General features: G+C 34.5%; 2 protein-coding genes across 2 annotated transcripts; one reads left to right on the top strand and one right to left on the bottom strand.

The window, feature by feature from the left end:
• Positions 1-7,206: 7,206 nt before the first annotated feature.
• LOC140667889 (lysosome-associated membrane glycoprotein 5) lies at positions 7,207-17,406 on the bottom strand. The gene is made up of 7 exons (XM_072896230.1): positions 17,118-17,406; positions 15,930-16,066; positions 12,930-13,115; positions 12,696-12,812; positions 12,104-12,191; positions 11,753-11,891; positions 7,207-10,887 (listed from the first exon to the last, which is right to left on the bottom strand). The coding sequence occupies exons 1-7, from the start codon at positions 17,158-17,160 to the stop codon at positions 10,677-10,679; spliced, it is 921 nt and encodes a 306-aa protein (XP_072752331.1). The 5' UTR covers positions 17,161-17,406; the 3' UTR covers positions 7,207-10,676.
• Positions 17,407-19,529: 2,123 nt separating this feature from the next.
• On the top strand, positions 19,530-21,342 carry LOC140667893 (macro domain-containing protein CT2219). The gene is made up of 6 exons (XM_072896233.1): positions 19,530-19,741; positions 19,809-19,929; positions 20,047-20,301; positions 20,423-20,539; positions 20,623-20,828; positions 20,916-21,342. The coding sequence occupies exons 1-6, from the start codon at positions 19,727-19,729 to the stop codon at positions 21,000-21,002; spliced, it is 801 nt and encodes a 266-aa protein (XP_072752334.1). The 5' UTR covers positions 19,530-19,726; the 3' UTR covers positions 21,003-21,342.
• The last annotated feature ends 1,864 nt before the right edge of the window (positions 21,343-23,206 follow it).

Below are 23,206 nucleotides of genomic sequence, written 5' to 3'. Positions count from 1 at the left end.
TTTTTAATTTGACTTATATAATTTTGATCGTCGCAAAAAGATTTCTGTTTAATGATACTATTGTATTTGCATATAAGGATATTATTTAATCGTGATATATGAAGTGGAAATCAAGTGGGAACATAAAAATTGTAAACTATGTAACGACGAACCGATGGACGACGCACATGAAGGATCATGTTGCGCGTTACTATGCGACTGCATATGCCTGGTATGCATACGACGCAGCTCTCATGTCGAAGATCGGTCAACCGGAAAATTTACTTTACACATTCACCAATATTTCTTTCAAATTATTTACATTATTTGCCAACGGATGCTGCAACATTGGTATTTTACAAACAAACCGTTACGATATACATATGCTAGAACGATGTTCGCCAACATTTTTATTTTGTACAGTAAAATAAATAAGAAAAACTCATGTCCAAAGTTATATTAAAAAGAACAATGTCATAAAATAAGATAAATAATACATTTTTTTAGTTATTTTGAAAGAATTTTTTTCACGTTAAAAAACGAATTAAAAAGATATCCAGCAGTTTGTAACAGTCGATATCGACGAGCCAATCAAGAACATTCCACGTTCTTTTTTTACATGGTTTCATCAGAGGTGCGAAAAGGTTTTAAAAACCGCGCGTAAACCCGTATATTCTCGCTATAATAAATAACAGTGCATTCCGGTTTCGCAAAAACTGGATAAGCGACGAGGAGAACTCGATGTTTAATGACATGGACTGCGCTACAGTGTGTTGAGATTTATAGCAGCGGCTAATTATTATCGGGATACGAGGGAAGAAGCGCGACATGTGCTCGGTGCAGCGTAACCCTTAAGAGAGCGGAAGAGGGTAGATAGGTAGGGAAATATGGATGTGACGCCAATTATGACGATCTCTGATAGATCTACTGAGGGCTGATACGGGCGAAGCTTATTAAGGCCTTGATGTTAATGGATGTCACAATGTATTATGCGGGGAATTTTCACACTCTACACAATGTGTGTGTGTGTATTATATTATATAAAATAATAGCGAGAAAGTTATTTATCTCTTAATCAATTGCAAGATAGTTTGGAGATAATGTATTTTTTTTTTTTTTTTGCAAATACATCCATAAAAATATTTAAAACACGATTCAATTAATATCGATGATTAAATCTGATAAAAATACCCCTAAAAAATTTATTAAATATTTTCTGAAAATTGGTAAAATAGAAAATGTATGAATTTGTTTTTGAAACAATTTTTACTGTGATTTAATTTAATGCAGAAAATGAATGACGTTTTGCCTAACAAGTTGAGAAATATTATTACAATCACAGATCGCTCGTTATTTGCAGACATAATTCGCGAATAATTCCTCGTATAAGACTCTTCCTAATGTGCCACTTCGCACTTTCTACGTTCCCTTATCAGCGGGACCTGTGTCAGGTGAGTTTTGTGGGAAAAAAAGCTGGACATAGTTTCGCGCGCCGGATCGTCTTACGCTAACTCGCACGATTTATCTGCAGGTACATACATCGCGACGCTCGAATCGTCGCGAAACGTTGCAGTGCCTGCAAGGGACGTTCTCACAATCACTTTACGTAATTCGATGATAATAAAAAGAATAAAAAAAAATATCTTCAAACTTTCCGACAAAACGCCGAGCGACGGCGCGAGTAGCTTTTCTATGAAATCGACCCTCGGAGATCTCTCTCGTCCGATCAGAAATTAGAGAAGTCGCGAGACCTTCGGCCCGAATTTTTACGTGTAAAAGAATCTAAAATTTCTCTCTTTCTCACTTTTTCGTAGTCTTCTCTTTCACTGATCTGAAAAAAAGAATCAGAGTTTTCCCATGTAGAGTTTCACACGTTCACAGTATATAATAATATTTAAAACAATTTTCGATAAACAGAAATAATGTTATTAAAAAAAATTGTTCGACTCTTATTCCTGTTTTTATTATCTACTAAAATATGAAAAAGTAAATATAACCGGAGAAAACTTTGTAACATCGTTTACCCTTTGCGTATCCTACAGTTAAATAAGAAAAATCGTTAAAGTAACGAGTTGAAAATATTAGTTCGTTGAATGTTTTTATTCTCAATTATTTAATCGTTGAAATTGTTACATAAAAAAATGAAATAATCAAAGGGTTTCATCTGGTTTAAATAATTAAACAGATTAAATAAGTAAAAAGAAAAGCGCTCGATATATATTTGTTTACAATTAATATTTTTCGACATTACTTTAACGTTTTTCTTTGATAGGTTCATCGATTCATTTTTCCAACTTCCGCCGAAAATTCCCGTGAATTTTCTACGTGTCCATACTCCCACAGTATAATACCCGCCAATGAAGGGCTTGACGCCATAGTGCGGCGTCGCACGTTGTATCGACAATATGTTCCGGATCCTTAATAATGACGACAGTGAAGCGGTATTAAGAGGCATTACAAAGCAGCGGACACTTGAATGCGCGTCGAGGAGGGTTCGCACTCTTGAAAAGAGCATCTGAACACGAGGAACTGTTACCCCCTCTCTATCCCTTGACGTTATTATAAACGCCCTTCTCTTTTCCGTCCCGTGTACACGCGCGTCTTCGTCCCACTCACTCTTGTCATCTCCGGTGACACTTTTCTTTTCCTCTTCAGCTGAGGCACCCCTGTTCACGACACTATTCGACCACCAAATGGTTCGCGCGCGTGTGCATAAACGCGTATATACTTTTGATACTGCTTATTCAATAATTGCGTAAAGCTTTTTTTAATTTTATATAAAGCTATAAAATTATGAATTATAAATCAATACATCTCTTACTTTATTTGAATTGTTTTAAAAATTTTATTTATATCAGATTTGCATTTACGAATAAATTACTTACTTATCATTAAAAATTTCAATTAAAAATATGATTAAGCAAATAAAGAGCCTTTTTCGAATATATAATTATTTTGCATTGAAATTCAGACATTCTTGATTTCATAGAATGTAATAGGTTTTATTATATAAATATTGAAATTTAATAAATATTTAATTTTCTTTCAAATATCGAAACATGCGCAATAAAATTGTAATGTTAATACGAATAAAGCCTTGAATCTATGCGTTTACGATGGAGCAAAAAAAAAGACAAGGAGGGTGAGGAGGGATGAGAAAAGTTTTGCAGGTTTCGCGTTACATCATTGTCACCCTGTAGCCCCAATAGGCAGCTATACATATATAGGTAGGCGGTGGATGTGCAGGCCAACCCCACGAAAATCCCCCGTTTACGTGCCCGTGTCGTCATACTCCCTGTTAGAGGGTGGTTTTCAAACGATGAAATCGTCCGAGCCGCAACTGAGATTTATTCAATTAGAGTTCTCTCTCAATTCTTTTCTATACGTGCATGTGTGCATTATATAAAAAAAATATTTGACATAATATCTATAATATAAAATGTTTATATATATGTATATTAATGAAAATTTCATAAGACATGTGTAAATGATATTTAGCTAAAAAAAACTTACATTTACGCTTTCGATTTATCGTTGCAATTATTTTCTGTTCATAAACAATTTCGGAAAAATTACAATAAAATATAAAAGCTTTAAATTTTTGTCGTATGATTCTCTTTCTTTCTTATACTATAAAATAAATTAAACAACTCGAATCAAGTTAAACGAATTCAATCTCAGAGTTGTATTTGGCGAACTAACTGTCATAATTATTTCAGTAAAATTTTGATGTTTTAACTTCTTGTTTGAATAAAAAAGCTAAAAATTTAATAAGACAATCATAAAATTAACTCAACACTTTTGTTCGTCAAATTTACGACCCATCAGCTAGAGGTAGAATTACTCATATTATGCAGTTAAATCAACCTTATGAGATGGTTTATATGTTTCAGTTACGTCTTCTTTTACTGTCTTTTACTGTCAACTAAATTTTTTAATTCTAATTATACTATGTCAGATTATTAATCTGACTCGATTGCAGTTAGTGTAACAAAATTTGTGTAACTCTCAGATTTATGTATATAATTCTTAGTACCCAATTTTTTCAGTGTATCAGACTTCTTTGATATTTTCTCAATAAACCATACAAAATTTCATGTTTTTCCGATATCTTCGACTTTTGAAATCTAGACAGAAAGATTTCAAATATAATTTGAGAATTTGAATGCTGAAATGTTTCAGATTGTTGTTTCGGCGAATTTTATATTAATCCATGCGTGGCAAATGATGCTCGATATTAGTCGGCTAATTCTTTCACGGTACACACGTACGAAGATGACGTTTTCACGAAAGACGAAGACGAAACGCTGCCTACGACGATTCCTCGAGCTGACCGTGCAGACTTGTCAAGGCCGCGTTGCTTTTTATCGGCTTATCAAGACCGTGCCGAGCCGTTCATGATTTCACGCTGTGGGAACTCAGGAATCATCGCGTCATACATCCAAGAGATGTATTTATAGCGCCTCCAGGAAGGATCTCCTCAGCGGGTCCACGTGCGAGGCTGATTATAGCACAAGTGCGAGTGCGAATTGTGCTGCACCGACGTTTTCCCGCTAACAGCAAGCCGTCATTGCGATAAAACGTGGAGACTATTTTTAAGTTTTATTTCTAAAAACAGACACATATAGATATTCAATTACAACAATAAATTAGAAAATAATTAATTCTTTAAAAAGAGAAAACAAACAAGATATTGTGTAAGAGATAAACAATTACTTAAAAAGATTATTTTGCAAAATTAATATTTTATTACAAAAAACTGCATAAATGTTCTATATGTGTGACATTTTGCAATTTTTATTTATTTACGGAACAAAATGAATATCAAATATAATACAATGTACTATTGTTATTTTTTTAATCGACTGATAATAAATAAAATATTTGAAAAAAAACTTTTATTCTCTCTTTTGAAGTGATTTAATTGTATTTTTTAACGTTTTTGTAAAAATTGTATTTTTGACGTTAAAGTGTTCCATGAATTTTGTGATAGAAAATGTTTATATTAACCAATTAGAATGCATAACTCGACATGTACCAATTCTGTAAACTGTATTCGAGCGGCACGTGGCAAAAGTCAACGAAAAGTCAAGTGTGTATTCTATTTCAGTTGTTTGATGTGCGCGCTAAAATAATGTTTATTTAACCGTAAATCCTTACAGATACCTGCGCGTACGTACAAAGAGCACCAACCTGTCAAAATATAAGCGCAATTCAACACTTCCAACCTTTCCTGAACACCCGCTGGGTTACTGTCCAGGTAGACCGATATTCGCTCAAATGGATTTTACACGCCTCCATAAAAAGGTAGACATTGCTCTTTCATCCCCAACAAGGTGTGAACTGATGGTTGATGAAAAAATACGGTATTTATCTGCGTAAATTTGCGTAAAATCGTTTTTGGAAATCGTGATTAAATAGTGACAGGTATATGTACATCATAAAAATAAATAATTAAATTTTACAATTAGAATTAAAAATTTTAACACTGTATACCTATGTATATAAGAAAGATAGCTTAAATATAATAATTATAAAAAATATATGTGTGGATGCATATTTAAATACTACACATTGATCAATCGTGGTTGTCAATTGTATAATTGATTTATCCTCATTATTTTAGCCAAATATATTGTGAGAATATAATTTATAAACAGAGAAAAAGAGATATCGGTGGAGGAAAATGTCGAATCATTCATCTTTTGGTTTAAACGACATCTCACTCGACATTTCCACCGCTAACGAGTTCAAAAGATGAAAGGTGACGGCGACGGCGAAGGTGGTGGGCGATTCGCTGCAACCGCGGTCGTTTATTAACTCAACCCCCGGTGGAGTTGATATCACGCGCGACATAACTTACGCTTGGACAGGGCTGCAAACTATACTATACACACCACAGAGCTGGGCATAACCGTACATAACGACGTTAAGGTTATGGTGTTACGCGCGGATGGTGGAGTGGCACCGGTGTCCAGTGACTCCCATGTCGGCTTGTTATCCGGACCGCCCCGTCGTTATCTGCAATTACCCCAAAACAGCCCCTAGTTTATAAATTATAGGCCATCCCCGCGCTCCTCTCCGCGCCGGCGTTGTACCCCCTTCGTTGGCGTTTCCCTGCCTCTTTCTGGGCGAACCATCCCCTCTCTCTCTCTCTCTCTCTCTCTCTCTCTCTCTCTCTCTCGCTCTCTCTCTTCCCATCATCCCTCTCCTCCTTCCAAATCTGGCGGTACACATCTGTCATCAAACGCAGCCAATTACATTCAATTATCCCGGTCAGCACTGTTATCGTCCCGCGAGCGCGTTATCATACGACGCGCGAAGAATAAATTTCCGGCCAATTAAGCAAAATTGTGTCGTGGTAATTGCTAATTAAACGCGTGTCGGCTCAATTATAGGTCGCGCGATGGCAAAACAACACACGATTATATTAGACAAATTAATCCGCGAGCGATTTTTTCTAACATAAGTTTCATTTCAAGGGTATATTATTATTATTACTATTATTATATTTTTCGCTGTAAATATGATTGAAATTTTCCAAAACACTTCTCACGAATTTGATTAGACACCATATTGGTAAAATAAATGCACGTTGCGTATATACAAATAATCGGTAAGCCGCGAGATGCAATAAGGTGAGCAGCGATCTTTCCGATCACTCATAGGCACAGGATCCGAAATGCTCTCGTAGGCGACAATGCGATCGCGCGCCATTGTTGCCGAGAGATTTCAATAGACATTGCGACAATGAGCCGACGACGACGGTGTTGCGCGTTGCGTAAAGGGAGGCCACCCCTCGGCCAGCATAAGCCTGCTTGACTGTACTTTTCACCGCCCTTTCCACAACGCAAGATTATTATGTCTCCGCGACCCTCCGTCGTGAATAGACATCTGCTTTCGAAAATACTCATGTATATAAAATGAAATACGATTACAAGGTATATATTTTGCTTTCTCTCAATGTTGAGTCTTCTTGTCTCACTCAAAGATCTTGTTAATTAAATGGTCACGTGTTTGTAAATATTTGTAAAAAAATTATTCTGAAAAGAATAAACAAGATCTGTTATTTAATAAAACTCTTAACATAGTTAGCAAAGAGTGTGAAATTTTCGATAAACATTTAAAAAATAATATTCGTTTTATATTTAAAAATATAGCTGTATACAAAACAGTAAAAATAAAAAATTGTTATTATTAAATCAATGATTTGCTGTGATTATTTCAATTTATTTTATCAGAATTACGAATAAATGTTGTATAATTGGTGGGAAATTCTCTTATAGAACATTGTAGATGCAACATACACGATCGAGCGGATTTGTATAACAGCCTTTATTTTATCGTTATGATACAATTTTAATTAGATATATGTCGCTATGCCGTCACGTGAAACTGGAATCCACCTTTCCATTTTGGCGGTCTCCGCAGTTGTTACGGATTATTATAATAATTATTGTAACAATTATATTATATAAAATAAATATTATAATAATAATTTATTATAATAATTATATTATATAATTCAGATTATTATAATAATTGTGTTACAAGACTTAACGCGCTGCGGCTATAGGTCAAGCGATATGATTCATAATTTGACGTCATTTCATTATTGAAGACGTCGCGATTCAACACTCTGCATCATCGTGCCTTATCATCGCTTCTTACACAATTTTACAAAGAAAAAAGTAAAATCATTAAGTCGAAACCTATCGAATATTCCACTCGTTGATTCACCGAGACACAAGCCGCGGAATCGCACCGCTAATTTTTTCTCAATTGCTCTCTGTACTATCCATTAATATTTATAGTAAGATTGACTTTAGCACAAAAATACAATTCCATAATTACAGCTAGACCTTTCTCGTATTAGTATCACGATATTAGTATACGTGAGCATACGTGATGCGTTCATCCGATCTTACTGATTCAAATCAATTCAATTGGACCATAACATGGTAGCAGAAATTTCAAAAGATGTAATGAACTATAAGTTTTTTTTATGCAATAATATATTTATCTCGAAAATATATGATAGATTTAGTTTTGGAAATAGCGTTAATTATCTCAAATCCTTCGAATTCTTTCAAGATCTTGTGAATCGTCACGATACTCACTGCCGGCCACATCTATGAGTCGACGATTGACAAATCTGTGGAAATACATTATACGATATTAATATATATTTACACACGTAACTTTACGTAATATAAGTAACTTTAATATATGTACTTGGAAGACAGAGGTTTATATATATTTATATGTATATGTATATTATGCATATGTATATCTCGATAACGTTTCCCTTCATAGATGTACATATATGTCTATATATAACGTATATGTACACGTGTAGATGTGTATATATTTCTAATGTATGCACGCGTGAACGTATACATCTTACACGCTTAGGTACGTCATAACTTTCTCGCTAGTAATTATATTATTCATCACGCGCCATCGCCAGCGATTAGCTATTTTCGATATATAAATAAACCATTTTCTGTTATCATAAAATCTACCATATACGTATATCATAAACAACGCAATCAATAACTATGCACTGTAATTTATGAGAAACAACTTTGAATTTTATACGTGCTTAAAATAGCATTCTTAAAACGAGCGCGTATTTTTACCAAAATTTTTAGATGCATCCAAGAAAAATGCAGATTAGAACGTAGGAGAAAGGATCAACATCTGCGATCGAAAGAAAATTACGTGTAATCGTGCTGGCATTAATTTTGAAAATTTCTGTGTATTTATAATCTAAATGCGCATATTATGCTTCATGCATAATACACGTAATGCAGCTTGATCTCACTTATGTATTTACATAATACATTGCACACACGCACACACTCACACGTAAAGAATTATAAGCCGAATGAAAGAATTAGCCTATTGTGGCGTGCGTTTGTAAAGCCACTCTCGATATGAAGTTTATCACTACTCTTTTAATCCTTAAATTGACATATTCATATAAATATTTCGAAGAAGAAACAGCCTTACAAGAGATACATACTCTTATTCAATTTCTCATCTTGTACTACATAATATCGAGCGAGAGAAATGTTTGAGATCAAATTACAAACTCTATAGAAAGTCTGGATCACAATTCACATTCTTATCCAAGACATAAATAATAATAGATGCACGTGACGAACTAATTTAACTATATATGTACAGTTAAATATCCTTTAGACTTAAATTTCGCAAATCGAGAAACTTACGAGGCTATATATTGCGAAGAGTAAAGCATGATAAAATTCAGTACAATCGATGTAAAAAATTGGAAATAATCTATCAGTAAATTATAGACGATTGCTATGTACAAGATAATTTAAGGCGTCACATTGAAATGTATTAACACTTTTAATACACTCTTGTTAATTAATCTAAATACCTATCTAACATCATTAGCTGCCAAGAAGGACCTCTCATATCTTTAAGGTATCGGAGAACCTCGTTTTTGGAAACTTTATTTCAGATTATTATAATCAAAGTTGTTATTATACTACATAGTTTTATCTATGATAATAATGTTCAAATGGATAGAGATATGTATATTATATCGCGAGCTTTTTTACGCCGAGGGAAAGAATTTAATATTATCTCAACTGTTTGCATGATATGCAAGTATTCACATTAAAATAGTTATGTGTTTTTTCTTATGTATTTCTATAGAAAATTAATCAATGTAATATTACTAATTAGTCAATCAATGTAATTCTTGTAACAAGCAAATGTACGAGTGATAAAATTTTGGAATGTTCCTCATTAAATGTTCGTACTATGACACCAGTAGATCAAGATCTACAAATTGAAAAGCCTATTGATACAACCATCCGAGCTTGCGATTATGAATGTCATTTTTCCGTTAAATTCCGAACGAACCGATCGACATTCGACGTACGCGACTGACAAATGTCACGTATACATTAGTAATGAAATTCCATTGCATCATTTGTCTCGACATTTTTATATTAATACTTACGGCATAAATTGATGATATTTATCTTCTATGTATAAGAGTGCATTAACACGCGACCTAAAACTGCTCTAATTGCAAAAAAAATCGACAATATTTTTTAATTTTAATAAATATTTCACATGAGAAAATAAAGAAAAAGTTTTTTTCCAAACTAATGTAGAAATAACTGTACATCAATTTTTATAAGATCAATGAAATGACGATAATAACTTTTTTCCAGAGATAATTAAATTATAATATTAAATAATAATAATTAATATTACCTTCATTATACATATCGAGATCTGATTAGAAAATTCGTGTATATCTATTCACGTATCTGCTGTAAACTTTTTAAAATATCTATTAATGTATGTTTACGAGAGAGCTCTCGAATTTTTTCTCTCTTTCTGATATTTCGCATCACGAAACATGGAATCTATTTTAATTGGAGTCATCTTCAATTTGACTGCTTAATCGACGCGGTTAATTATGTATCGCCGAGGATTTAATTATGACTCGTTAAGCGATAATTACAGATCCGGTTGATACAGATTCGCGTTCAATTGAAAAGAAAAATGCCCGACGGAGAGCGTAAGCGAGCCTTTTTTTTCAGCAATGATTAGCGTGGAGGGAATAAAGACTACGAATCGGTGATTTTGGCGATACGCGCACGTTTTGGCATCGTCGTGACAGTGGGAAATCGATCCGCCGAATTTCCTTACTCCATCGTGTCATATTTGACCTTCTTCACTTTGAAGTATCGATAGGCCGCGTAACCGGTGATCGTCAGGAGGACCGCGGCGGCCAGAGTCGAGCCGACCGCGACCGGCGCGGTCTCATCCCTACCAGCTCGCGCGCTTAGCGAGGTGCACGAGAATTCGGTGGCGAATTCATTGTTCTTGAACTTGAACGGCTGCAGCTTCATATCTCTGAAATTGTTATTTTTTTTCTCTTTTATCAGTCTTCTAACATTTTTATTACTTTTTTTTTTACATCAGTCTCTTAACATATCGTCTTGTCCAAAAGGAATAAAAATTTCTCTAACAATATACACTATTGTCAAAAAGTTTAACACCACAGTAATAAATAAAGATCACAGAAAAAATACAAAATGAGAATGCTTCAAATTATATAAACAAATTAAACTTTATATTTAAAAGAAATACATAGTAGTGAAAACAAATAATAAATGTTTTTAATTTATGAACAATCACTTCTCATCAAAAAATCCACCTTTTTTCTCTATGACTTTCAAATAAAGTGTGGGCATCCTATCGATTAGTTTTTTATTGTCTCAATGTTTATAGCATTCTATTCCCTCTTCAGTATCTCTCATAAAGATTTTTCGGTTCACTTAACTGGTAACGACGGCTTTTTAGGTCTCTTGAGAAAATAATTTGTTTTTACACGCTAAAGCATGATATTCTGCTGATTGTTTCTTTTTTGATTAATTGTTATAGGATTATGTTATAATATTGTAAAAGTAAAAATATAGTTTGCATTACTTTTTGGAGAGAAATTATAAATTAAATTTATAAATTTTTTTGGTCTCAAACTTTTGACGTTAGTGTATATTATATCTCTGTGGGTTGAATTTAACGCTAAAAGTGGTTGAGATTTGTAGAACATTTAATCGCGTAATAAAAAAAAATTATTCTTGAAATTAGCTTGATAAAGACTTATATGCGTTTAGTTTTAAATATCGAGTGAAATAACATTTATAATTTTGTGTATCATAATTTTTTGAAAAACAGTTTCTTGGAGTAACATTGATTCGATAATATGATAAAATACCTCAGAAGTACATTGGCGTGATTCTTGCCATCGGTGAGCGGAATCATGATTTCCTCCGAACAAGCGTATGATTTTCCAACCGGCGTAGGGAACAGCATGGAGCTATGTTTCTGCCCGGTACTCACTCGAATAGTCTTGTCTGAGATATTAATGAAACAATTGATTTAGTATTAATAATGTAACGCATCAAAATTTTCTAGAAAAATATCAGTTACATTTGATAATTTATAATAAACTAAATTTAATAGTCTAACATTTTCCGTACATTTGGAAATTAAAAAAAAAAAAACAAGCAATAAGTATATTAAGAGGATTCCAATGAAACATTTTATTTAACACTAATTCACTTACTTGGTTGATCAACGTGCTCGAAGTGTTTTTCGCTGGAGTTGTAGGTCAATTCAATTTTCTCGACATACCAGCGTTCGCCACCAGGTGTCTGAAAAATAAAAATCATGCGTCTCGAAAAAATATTATGGAATCGATTATGTTTTTACTTTATGCAAAAATTAGATTGTTAGAGGAGAATAAAAATGGGACAGCGTTTTACATTTTCAGCGTACTTTTGCTGTTACGCGTATAACATTATGTTTTTTGTTGTGTGCGATGGTTTTTTTTTTTTTTTTTTTTTTTTTTTTTTAAGACATTGTTGCGATAAAGAGAACTCTTCTTTTATTCCGCAAAACCTGTAACTATCGTTTGAAATAAAGCTACAGAATTCTATGATAGCTTTTAGCACGCAATCAGCGATATGAAGGTGAAAATCAAATAAACTATATCTCGGTAAAAGGGTCACGCATCGATTTTCGCAAAAAGCAGCCCCGTGTCTGGCACAGCTCAAATGATTTATCCTTCGTATAATTGCCATTTGCATAACTCTCTATCGGAAAACTTATCTCTCCGACAAAGTTAAAGATTGGAATAGTTGTATGTGAAAGATTACCTTAGCGAAACTCCAAGATAATACAAAAGCATTCCACTTCAAGGACATTGTTACCGTATTTTCATTGTCACAATTTCCGGTCACGGTCGCATCATCAGGTACATATATATCCACTTCCTAGAAATATAAAAATTTAATTATAATTAACTTACTGTAGTAATTATGCTACTAATAACATTTATAATAAGGAGATTTAATTTTCTCATCGGAATTTAATTTATACATGCTTCTTACTTGATCGTCACCGTATTTTGTGCGATACTTGACGGCAATAATCGCATCCACTTGAAGAAGAATACAAGCCTGTCCGTTGCTTCTGTCCAGTCGATACAAAGGCTTATCCATTGAAACCGATCTGTGCGTGGTCGTAGTGGTTGACGGCAGGATTGTGGTTGTTTTGAGTTCGGAATTGGCTATCGTCTAAAAAAGAAGATAGCGACGTAATTAATAAAAGAGTAATATATTAACAATAATTATTTATAGATTATAAAGCTATAAAATTAATAACTGATTCGTAAAGAGACAGAAAGAGAAAATGTTTAAAAGAATTATTTCTCTCTCTCTCTTTTTCAATAAAAATTATCCGATAGAATTACGTAAGTAAATTGTTTAATAAAAATCTCATATTTAGTTTATTTTGCTACAAAAGTAACTTCTGTTTATAAGTAGATTCTATAGGTCACCTATTGTTGCAACGTGAATGTAAAAAGTTTTGTCGTAGCAACCTTTTTCTCCTGTGTATTGAATTGTTAACGTAAAGACAGGTAAAATGTAAACATGTAAGTATGTTACAATATAATTCTAGAAACAAATTATAAGAAGAAACGTGGCCAAGTTTATGCGGACGATAATAATAAAGTTCTTGCAAGAATGACGCAAAGTCCTTGCACGATGACGTCACATAAATGTCCAACACTGTCAAGGAGGGTAGTAAAACCAACTGTTAGATTTATTTACATTACAGTTAGATTTACATTATAGGAACTCAACACCAAAGAGGTTTATAAATTCATTGTAAATATATCAAGTTTAAGACTAAAAACCACAAGCTTAAATGTAAAATCGAAAAAGCACAAAATTATGATAAAGTCAATTTGTAAAATTTAGAATCTTCAAGAATTAATACACACAATGATTTGATTATTTTAATATTATTAAGAAATGACAACAGTTATTTTTAGACTTATTGATTATTTAACTTTAATAATTAAGTAAAAAATGACGCATTATTTCATAGTTTGACTTTTAATTTAGATTTTTCACGATTCAACATTTTTTGTTAATAATAAATTATAACATTTTCCATAATTGTGAAAAGCAATTTAAGGAGAATGTCTTACAATTTTATATCACAATTTAATGGCTAAAGTGATTCGGGCGTAATAACTTATATAATACCTTAATGATACCCTGGACAAACAAGTTGTTTAAACATACTTAAAATTTTATCGGTCATTTAGCACACCATATATTTATGAGTATATCACATTATACGTATAGGCTATCTCAGATTTAACGAGCTACTTTTTATTTATACATTATCTGATCAATCTAAAATAGATTTATTTATTAGATTTATTAGCAAAGATTTGTCACAAATTCTCTTTCAACTTTCAATAATAAATATCTTTTTAATTAATATGTTTAATGCACATAATTTTTTACAGTGTTTTTTTAAAGAGATGTGTTTCGCTTTTAATTCCGTGAGTTATCTTGATGGTCGCATTACAAACTATCGTGTCAGTAAAATCTTTTTGCGCTGGTCGTAACATCACCGATGACATTTAACAGCCGGAAGTTATACGATTGTTCCGATAGCAATGAAGTGTAAATTGGCATGACACGTATCAGTTATATGTTTTCGAGCAGCAACAAGCTACGAAAATAATAAACGGTTTAGTATGAAGAATCACGATCGAGCAATTACGCTACAAAATATTACATTAGCTCTCGTCTGAAAAATATATATATACTTTTAAACTTTTATTTAAATATGTTACAATATAAAAAAATATTGTAATATTGTAAAAGATGCCATTTGTGAAATCATTTATTTACGGAATTCTAAAAATATGGCATTACACATTATAACATGTAAAAAATTAACCTTTCCCAGAAGACACATATGCATTTTTATTTTTAGCCTTTTGTATATATTTAGTCAATATATAATTTGCAATAAAAAATTTAAGACTCTAATATACATATACTTATAATTTTATATAGTATATTATACTTAATATGTATGCGTATCTTGATACATGTTTTATATATATATTTTTTTATTTTGTATTTTAAATTTGTTTTCCATATTACATGACATATAAAGTTGTAAATAGAATTCTACGCCAAATTATTAATCGTGTAAAGTAAAGTAAAAAACTTAACACTTTGAAGACTATAATATGAGAAAAAAATAAAGTATATAAGACCAAGGTTCTGGCCGAGAACTGAAAGTTTTGATAAGAAACATATATATGAAACACAATGGCTCTTTTATGAATTTCACGCATTATCATACATTACAATGTTGGCGTAAAATGTTGCGTCCGATGTAAGATCAGCCTTGAGAAAACGTAAAAACTTTCTACGATGGATAGATTTTCAAAAATTCTTAATTTAATCGCGCCGAGTCATATAATTATATAATAATATCCTTCCTTCGTCAAGGCATTAATTATCAGATTTGAATCTTAGGATTAAATAAGCGCTCGTAATAAACGATAATACGATTATGCATGGATTTAGAATAAAATGCAGTTTGCGTTTGTAAACTCGGTCGCCGCCCACTACTTAAGAACATTAGTAGAAGTGTATACACAGATATATTATACACGTTTATAAAAATTATTCTCTCTCTCTATAAATATGTATATTAATGCGTTCCACGAATCCATTTAAGTAATTACTCCTGCGTAATACAGAAATTTAAATCGTTGTGTTTTTAAAAGTGTATTATTGATCCTACTATACATATATTTGCTTTGATGACACTGCAGTAACAAAAAAAAAAAAAAGAAAAAAAAAGAAAATATTGAGAAAACTTTTAGTCGTTCATTCCGTACGCAATAAATTTTTTTTCAAATTTGATTGTGAAAAATAATTAAATAATAAAGACAAAAAATATAATTGATATAATATAATAAAAATATAATAATGAAAAAAATGTAATGTTAAAGAGAATAAAACTAATTAATAAAGAGACTCAAATATAAGTGAATCAAATGCACTTACCAAGGGCAATTTTGTCCTCTGGGTAGGCATCATTACGTAGACTTTTGGCGTTCTACGTGTGGTATAACGTTGCTCGTCCACTTGTCGCGGTATCGGCGAAGGGACGGGAATACTGAACGCTATGCTCGAGACACACCCTGTCAAAAATTATTGCAGTAAAATGCATCAATATTCCACATAAATGCTACAATATATATATTTTTAATTAATAAATGTAGAACAGACGGTCTGAATTTTAATCATGTTTAAAAACAAATCACAAGAAAATTGATAAAAAAACACGCAATTAAAAGTCTATTGCCTAATTTTCAATGTCTATATGTATTCCTTAACTTCCGCCTACTTGTTTAAATAAGTATGACGGCGCTACTCTCTTGCTCCCCACAAATTAGATAGAAAAATTAATGAAAAACTAGAGTTGAACGCACGTAGTACTACTATAGAAAATACTCCTTGTATCTTATTAAGAGGAAGTAGTTCTTGATTTAAATTTCTCTGACTATAGAAAGTCTTCGTGATTGCATAGTCTATCTAAAGACTCCGCGAAATTCTTTTTCTCTAGAAATAGCATTTCTCGCATAAATGTAATATCTTTCTTTGTGCAATATTTCAATATATAATGCTTGTAATAGCACTATAGTCTCGTAATTGTAGGTTTGAAATACCAAGTAAAGGAAAGAATAAATATTCCAAGAACATGGTTATTTAACAACGTACTATTATACGAATGTTCTGTTAACATTAAGTATACGTATCAAAAAACATTACAAGGTACAAATGCTACAAATTTAGGTTCCATGCAGAACACAATTTTAATAAAATGTATTTGAAATTTAATTACCGATATTCGACACTTTTAACCCTTCGAAATTATGCGTGTCAAAATAATTCTTCCTAAATTTCATATCATATTTTACACGCATTTTTATTCTACTACTTAATTTTCTCCATTTATCGGAATACATTCGAGAGCAATCGCAGAAAGATTCGCTTACGTCTCTTATGTAAAACTTTCCGTTTGAACAACTTTCCATGCATCTATGGATTAAATATCGCGACCTGCCAATCGTAATCGACGCAATTTTCATAATCGCGAATAGATATCTCGCTCCTTCATCGGAAACACGCAGTGACGCATTCCGTTCATAAACGAGGGATCGGACGAAACTCACTCTCGGGGAAACTTACACAGTAGGAAAATCGCTCTGTAGTGTTCGCCTTGACGTGCCATAACGCTGCTTGTTCGTGTCTCCTGGTACGTTGCTCTTGATGCTCCGTTTGACAGAACGCGAGAGATGGAAAAGGGAAGAAAAGCTACACGGATATGCTGTTATTGCACGGGAATTAAAATCGCACCCGAGTTATTATACAATTGTGCCGGAACGGTTGCTCGGTAGCGACGTTCACGAGGCTTGTGAGGAGAAGCGAGATAAAACTCGGGGGCGCGGATGGATCGATAGCGGGGCGGCTATCAGCATGCGCTACTACGCGGTTGCCGTTCTGTACAACGTGGTGGAGGAGACGCGATTCTCTCCGCCGCCGATGACGTCGTCGTCGTCATTGCCGTCGTTCTCGATGTTGTCGCCACGTAGGCATCTACCGCCCCGTCGCCAAAGACTGTTCATTCACATTACGCGCGCAACCAAATATACACAACTTTCACCCCGCGTAGGTTCCGCGTAGGTGCATAAAATTACATTAATTTTCTATTTTTTCTTCTCTCCGTTTATCTATGTAAATTTTCTCTAATTTAGATTATTAAACTATCTAATACTTTTTTTGATATATGATATCGTTGCAGAGAGTTATGTAATATATTTTATGTACATATTTGTTGGGTTAATTTCTATCAGTGAAAGTCGAAATTCTCAATTCTTAAATTCCGAAATATTTATTCTGAAAAATTATTTTGTTTATTGTTTAAAAAAAATCAAATTGAGAATATTTTGTTTCTCAGTTTAATAATTTTTATATATTAAAAAAAAATTAGAATATAATTTATTTTAGAATGATTTTTTATTTATTTACATAAGTAAATAATTGAAAAAGAGATAGAATACTAATACGTTCCTTAAGTTCACCCTACATTTTACGATGTACTTGAAAACTTTCCTAATCATGAACACCCGTGGCGTTCACATAATAACTCGTGTGCAAGCTTCGACGGGAACTTCCGCTGCTTTTTCATTCCGGCTGCAAACGTGGACGTGACACAGCGAGCGCAAAGTATAGTGATGCAACTGCATCTCAGCGCACACGACACACATACGGGATCGCGAAGATCGTATTTCGGTGACCCGACCGTGGGTAGCTCGTTACCTGAAAGTTCATACCGCCCAATCGTGAAAAGTCTTCCAACTCAATAAGCTTTGCGGTTTCAAAATAAAAATTAAAAAAAAAAAAAAAAAAAAAGTATCTTGAAACTTCCGCGATTAAGAAATTGCGTGCAATTTTTATAAGTTTTTCTTAAACTTATAAAAATTGCACGCAATAATGCGAACTCGGCAAATTAAGTTTCCACAATCTATTAACATTAAACATCTGGGGATTTGACCTGGAAAAGGCAAACCTTTTTCCTTTGTGCTGTCGCACAGCATGGCTCTACATTTCATAGAATTAAAGAAACTAAAAGAATTCAAAACAAAATTCGAATGTGTAATATTATCGATACCATTTATAGAAGATTACAACTCATATAAATCACAGCATGCAATAAAAACAAATTGTTTTGAAAAAGCATATATATTGAAATATTAATTATAAATACGCAACTCTATTACACATTTTTAAATGCAACACCTACTCTGTCAACAGTTGTAAACTCAATTTCGCGTAAAGCAAAATTCCCAAAAGAGAGATCCTTTCTTTCGCCTCCTATAAAATATTTATCATGAAATTTTCTAGAGGAAGTTCGATCAATTTGACATACATAAAACAGAACGGAAAATTGTGGTATTTACGTGACTAGCAGGAGCACTTTGATAAGCACTTTGTACCAGGTTAACGTCTCACTGAAGGCGTATTTCCGCTTGAACGCCCACGAATTAATACGCCTACGCAATTCACTCAAATTCTATTCATATCTACGGTAAAACCATCCGCATTGTTTGTCCGTGATATTGATATGTCATTAGATACCGCGTAATTTTCCATTTTATACGTTCATCAGCTGTTGTTAATATAAGAGCATTATTATTGATAAATTAATTGCCTATATTTCGTTTACTACAAACAGATTAATATCAGTATATTAATCTGTTTTCGCGAATAGAATAATACTATTTTTTTTCTTATCTTATGCGACCACATCATTTTTTAATATCTTTTTTACTTTTTATTGATCTTTGTCAAATTAATATAGATGTTTATCAGAAAAAGAAAGTAAATTTTTTAGATGTAATTTATTATTAATTTTTTATTATGAAAAATATATTATCATTATTTAATTATTTCTTCGTCTATAATTTTTTTTAGAAGGAATACATTTCTTAATGCTGCTGCCATCTCTCGTGATAAAAATGCACATACACATCAAATGCAAGTACATTTACACCGCGAGATGGCGACAGCTGTCCTATCATTGACGCTGTGATCGAAAGGGTTAAGTATTTGTAACCGCAGATCGCGAGGAAAAAACAAGACAACACGGCGTTTTTTTTTTTTGCGGTGAGTAGCGCGAGCTTATCAAGATTCGCGGTCGCGTGGGGAAATCCGCAACGACATATTGTATCGAGTCGCAAGAACGCGACATCGATGACTGACAGGATTCTTTAGAGTGATCTTCGACGCCGCGGAATATGCTGGTTCTGAAAGTAAGGGACAAGAGCGTGCCTACTTTCGCGTGAGTTTTCTGCTGCGAAAACTGCTTTTGGTTTCTAGGCGACCGTCGTTACTTGCTCCTCCCTTAGGCAAGCTCGTGTTCTTCAAAGTTTCTTATCGAGACGCAATTCAGCGGCTTCGAGCAAACCTGAAGGAAAGATGTCGTTCGAAGACGAGAAACGTAAGAAATCTAATTGTAATCTAACGTCATAGATTCGAATGCAAACAATAACTAAACTGTGACAATTCTATAAATATTCTAAAAATATATATCCTTTTCTCTTATTTCTGTAACTAGAGAAATTCTTAAGCATGCCACCGGAGGAGAAGAGAAGTTACTATAAGTCAGAAGTGACTACTCTGGATCAAATTCCTACGTGGCCAGAATACTGGGAAAAGAACAAGATCAACATCCCCAAGACTCTTGAGAACACTGAAAAAGTTGACAAAGTCGTAGCTAAGAAAGTATCAATATGGCAAGGAGACATAACGTCACTTGAGATAGATGCAATTGTCAATGCTGCAAATTCGAGTCTTTTGGGAGGTGGTGGAGGTATAAAAAATGTTATTGTGTATTATAGAATTCTTATAACATATAATATGTGTGTATATATATATATATATATATATATATATATATATATATATATTGAAAAAAAAAATACTTTTTTTAGTTGATGGAGCTATCCATAGAGCAGCAGGACCAACTTTGAAAAAAGAATGTGCAACATTAGGGGGATGTAGAGTTGGCGAAGCTAAAATTACAGGAGCTTACATGCTACCAGCTAAATGTTAGTATTATTTTTTGCAAGAGATTATAATGTAAAATATATTTTTTATTAACAAAAATCAATATTTAAATTATGTTTTTCAGATGTTATTCATACTGTTGGCCCTCAAGGTGAAAAGCCAGAAAAATTACGAGAATGTTATGAAAACAGTCTGACTCTGGCAAAAGAGAATCATTTGCATACTATTGCGTTTCCATGCATATCAACTGGAATTTATGGATACCCGCAAAGACCAGCAGCTAAAGTAGCTTTATCAACAGTCAAGAAATTTCTCCATGAAAATAAAGATGTAAGATTACATATGTAATTAATTTAAAACTACATTCTTCTAATATTTATGATTAATATTTATAAAGTTTTTGTTGTAATTTTGCAGGTGGATAGAGTTATCTTTTGCTTATTTTTAAAAACTGATAAGGACATATATGAGGAGCTATTGCAAAAATATTTTGCTCTCGATTAAGTATTTATTGGTCTTTATTCTTACAGTCCTTCGTATTATTTAACGTATTTCATAAAATTGTACTCGCAGAAGATAAATAGAATATTAATATAACATCGAGCACTTTATACTAGATTCACCTAAACATTTTTGAAGCTTTAAATTTAAAGACATATACTAATGCAGCGTCGCATTGACATCTTACTCATCTTACTTTTAAAATAGAGATTATACAATGACTATATTGTAATAAGTTGTAATTTCGAAGTAGTAATTTTCAAATTTAATACCAGAAATTGATATCAAAATTTAAAAAAACTTGTATCAACGTCCAGATAAATAAACGGTATAACACGACGTATAGATTATTTTTACATGATATAAACAGATAGTGGTTTCAATTAACTTAAATATAAAATCTGTTTACGTAACTTTATATTTTAATCTTCAGCCACGTTTTCGCTATATTGTGCAACGGCGGCACATGCGTTTTCGTAGGTTATGTTCGTAAATCTATTCGCCGGGACAGAGTAACATTTAACCCAACATCAGGACAAAGAACTCCTGGCTCGTATTCTTTAACAGCCATAAAAGAGCAAATAAATATATAATAATTGGAAAAGTCAATTTTGCATAACACTGATGATAACTAACCGCCAAAAATGTGCCAATTTTACTGTACCCATCACACTTGGATGCATTCCATTCGACGCTATTTTCGCTTCCAAGTGTTTAGCGAACCAGTCAGGGCTCAGGGCGCAGAATCTTGCGTTTCGGAGCGAAGCGCACCTTTATTTGTACCATCTGCGCTCTATTTACACCTCCGACGAGCGACGAGCGACGAGCGATGACGTCGAGAAGGGCGCATGCGCGCCCCTCGGGCCTATGGCGGCGCGTCGCCATCTTGAAAAATCGAAGTGCCGTGATGTCTGTATGTGGCGGCGGTAGGTGGGGGACGGTCGGTCGGTCGTTAACGCGGTGTATCTCGGACGGGAAATCTGTCACAAATGGGCGAATATCCCTGAGTGCATGCTGAAGCCGGGCCCGAACGCGCCGTCGTGCGAGTATCCTCCGCGTTCGTGACAGGGCACGCGGTGTTTGCCGCTCTCGTTATCTCGTCGTCATCGTGGTCGCGGTCGTCGCTGTCGTCGCCCACAGCCGTCTCGTCGCCGCCTCGAGCACACCCAAGAGGCCCCGTACGGTCGCTCGCGCTTCTCGGCATCCGTCGTGGCGAGGGTGCGCGTTGTACTCGCCGAGCGAGTAGAGTGGAGTAAAGTGTGCGCGTCGTGAGTCGTGAGAGAGAGAGAGAGAGAGAAAGAGAGAAGGAAATAGACATAGGAAGGAGGAAGAGAGCACAGTGTCGATATAGAGCCGTGCGGCGGTCGCGATTGTGCGCCGGTCGGTATATCGTGCGTTTACTCGGAGCGAGTGGACGCGAGGCCGAGCGTCACGAGCGTGTTCGTTGTCCGCCAGAGAGAGAGAGAGAGAGAGAGAGAGATATCTCGTAGTCTAAGCTCGTTACCGTCTTCGTCGTCGTCGGGAAGAAAGTCAAAGCGAGCGCGCTGTAATGGGCGAACGGAACGTGCGTGCGCTCGCGGCGTGAGCCCAGCATCGGTCCCTGCGTCCGAGATCGGACGCGCGAAACGCGAGAGTGGGACGTGAAAAACGTGCTCGGGATCTATCATCAGGTGAACGTGAGTGAACAATAGAGACAGATAATCGTCAAGCTTGATCTTGAACGAGAGGCGAGACGAAGCGCGGACGTTTGGAGGTCCCGTAATCCTGAATGGCCGCCGCCACTTTCTAGGTTACTGACGGACAGGCCAGGAGAGCGTGAGAGAAAGAGAGAGAGGGAAGAATACGATACATGGACATAAGTGAAAGAAACGGACGTCGGAAGAGGTAAAACCGAGGGACGGAGTAAGGAAAGGGAATAGGAAACGAATCTGTGGTCGCGTGAGTGAGAACTAAAAAGACAGTTGGAGCGAAGGAGAGAGAGAGAGAGAGAGAGGGTGAGAGGAAGAGAGAAAGAGACAGCAAACGACCGTGAGCGCTCTCGCGCGCGCGCCCGCGCACCCGCGACTCCGACACGACTTCACGACGACTACATCGTCTCCGTCGCCGATGTGCGGCCACCGAGAAAGCAGCACCGCGCGAACAACGTGTCCCGGACGTCTCTGCCGTGCTCGCCGGCGTGGTCTCGCCGTCGTCGTCGCCCGCGACTC

This window comes from Anoplolepis gracilipes, chromosome 7 (assembly GCF_047496725.1).
Source record: "Anoplolepis gracilipes chromosome 7, ASM4749672v1, whole genome shotgun sequence".
Taxonomy (NCBI): domain Eukaryota; kingdom Metazoa; phylum Arthropoda; class Insecta; order Hymenoptera; family Formicidae; genus Anoplolepis; species Anoplolepis gracilipes.
The sequence above is the reverse complement of the archived record's forward strand: the minus strand, read 5'-3'. Positions and strand labels throughout refer to the sequence as shown.

Bases quoted from the DNA above. Each gene is read 5' to 3' on its own strand.
- LOC140667889 (XM_072896230.1), bottom strand. From the start codon at position 17,160: ATGGCACGTCAAGGCGAACACTACAGAGCGATTTTCCTACTGT. The intron at 13,116-15,929 runs GTAAGTGCATTT...CTTCTTTTTTAG, and splicing joins AGAGGACAAAATTGCCCTTG to ACGATAGCCAATTCCGAACT. The intron at 12,192-12,695 runs GTAATCTTTCAC...TTTATTTTTCAG, and splicing joins TATCTTGGAGTTTCGCTAAG to ACACCTGGTGGCGAACGCTG.
- LOC140667893 (XM_072896233.1), top strand. The intron at 20,302-20,422 runs GTATAAAAAATG...TACTTTTTTTAG, and splicing joins TCTTTTGGGAGGTGGTGGAG to TTGATGGAGCTATCCATAGA. The intron at 20,829-20,915 runs GTAAGATTACAT...GTAATTTTGCAG, and splicing joins TTCTCCATGAAAATAAAGAT to GTGGATAGAGTTATCTTTTG.